The 517-nt window shown below is 58.0% G+C and overlaps 1 protein-coding gene across 1 annotated transcript in view; it reads left to right on the forward strand.

Annotated features, from left to right (window-relative positions):
• SEMA7A (semaphorin 7A, GPI membrane anchor (John Milton Hagen blood group)) overlaps positions 1-517 on the forward strand; it is a 24,394-nt gene that overhangs the window by 13,692 nt on the left and 10,185 nt on the right. Inside the window, exon 2 of the mRNA XM_010843361.1 lies at positions 155-306. Within this exon, the coding sequence (XP_010841663.1) occupies positions 155-306 (152 nt within the window). The remainder of the gene's footprint in view (positions 1-154; positions 307-517) is intronic.

Below are 517 nucleotides of genomic sequence, written 5' to 3' on the forward strand. Positions count from 1 at the left end.
ACCAGAGGGCTCCTCTCATTTCTTGCTCACAGCTCTGAGTCCAGTGTCTCCATAGCCAGCTCCAAGCCCTCGCAGCTCGGTGGATGCTGTGTGCGTGGAGGGCAGGCTGGGATCTTCCAGCCTCAACATTTTCTGCCTATTGTCTTTTCCTTAGGCCATGCAGGGCAGGACCATGTGGACTTCGGCTCAACTGAGCCACACACGGTGCTTTTCCACGAGCCAGGCAGCTCCTCCGTGTGGGTGGGCGGACGCAACAGAGTCTATGTCTTTGACTTCTCCAAGGGCAGGAACGCCTCCGTGCGCACGGTGAGCCTGGACCCTCTCCTGCCCGCTTCTCTTTCTTCCTTCCCCATCTTCTTTTGATTGACTGACTGGTTGATTGTTTTGGCTGAGCTGGGTTTTCCTTGCTGCGTGCGGGGTTTCTCTCGTTGAGGCAAGTGGGAGCTGCTCTTTGTGGCGGAACGCGGGCTTCTCCTTGCAGCGGCTTCTCTTGTTGCGGAGCACGGGCTCCAGGGCA

Source organism: Bison bison, unplaced genomic scaffold (assembly GCF_000754665.1).
Source record: "Bison bison bison isolate TAMUID 2011002044 unplaced genomic scaffold, Bison_UMD1.0 scf7180017864181, whole genome shotgun sequence".
NCBI classification, from domain to species: Eukaryota; Metazoa; Chordata; class Mammalia; order Artiodactyla; family Bovidae; genus Bison; species Bison bison.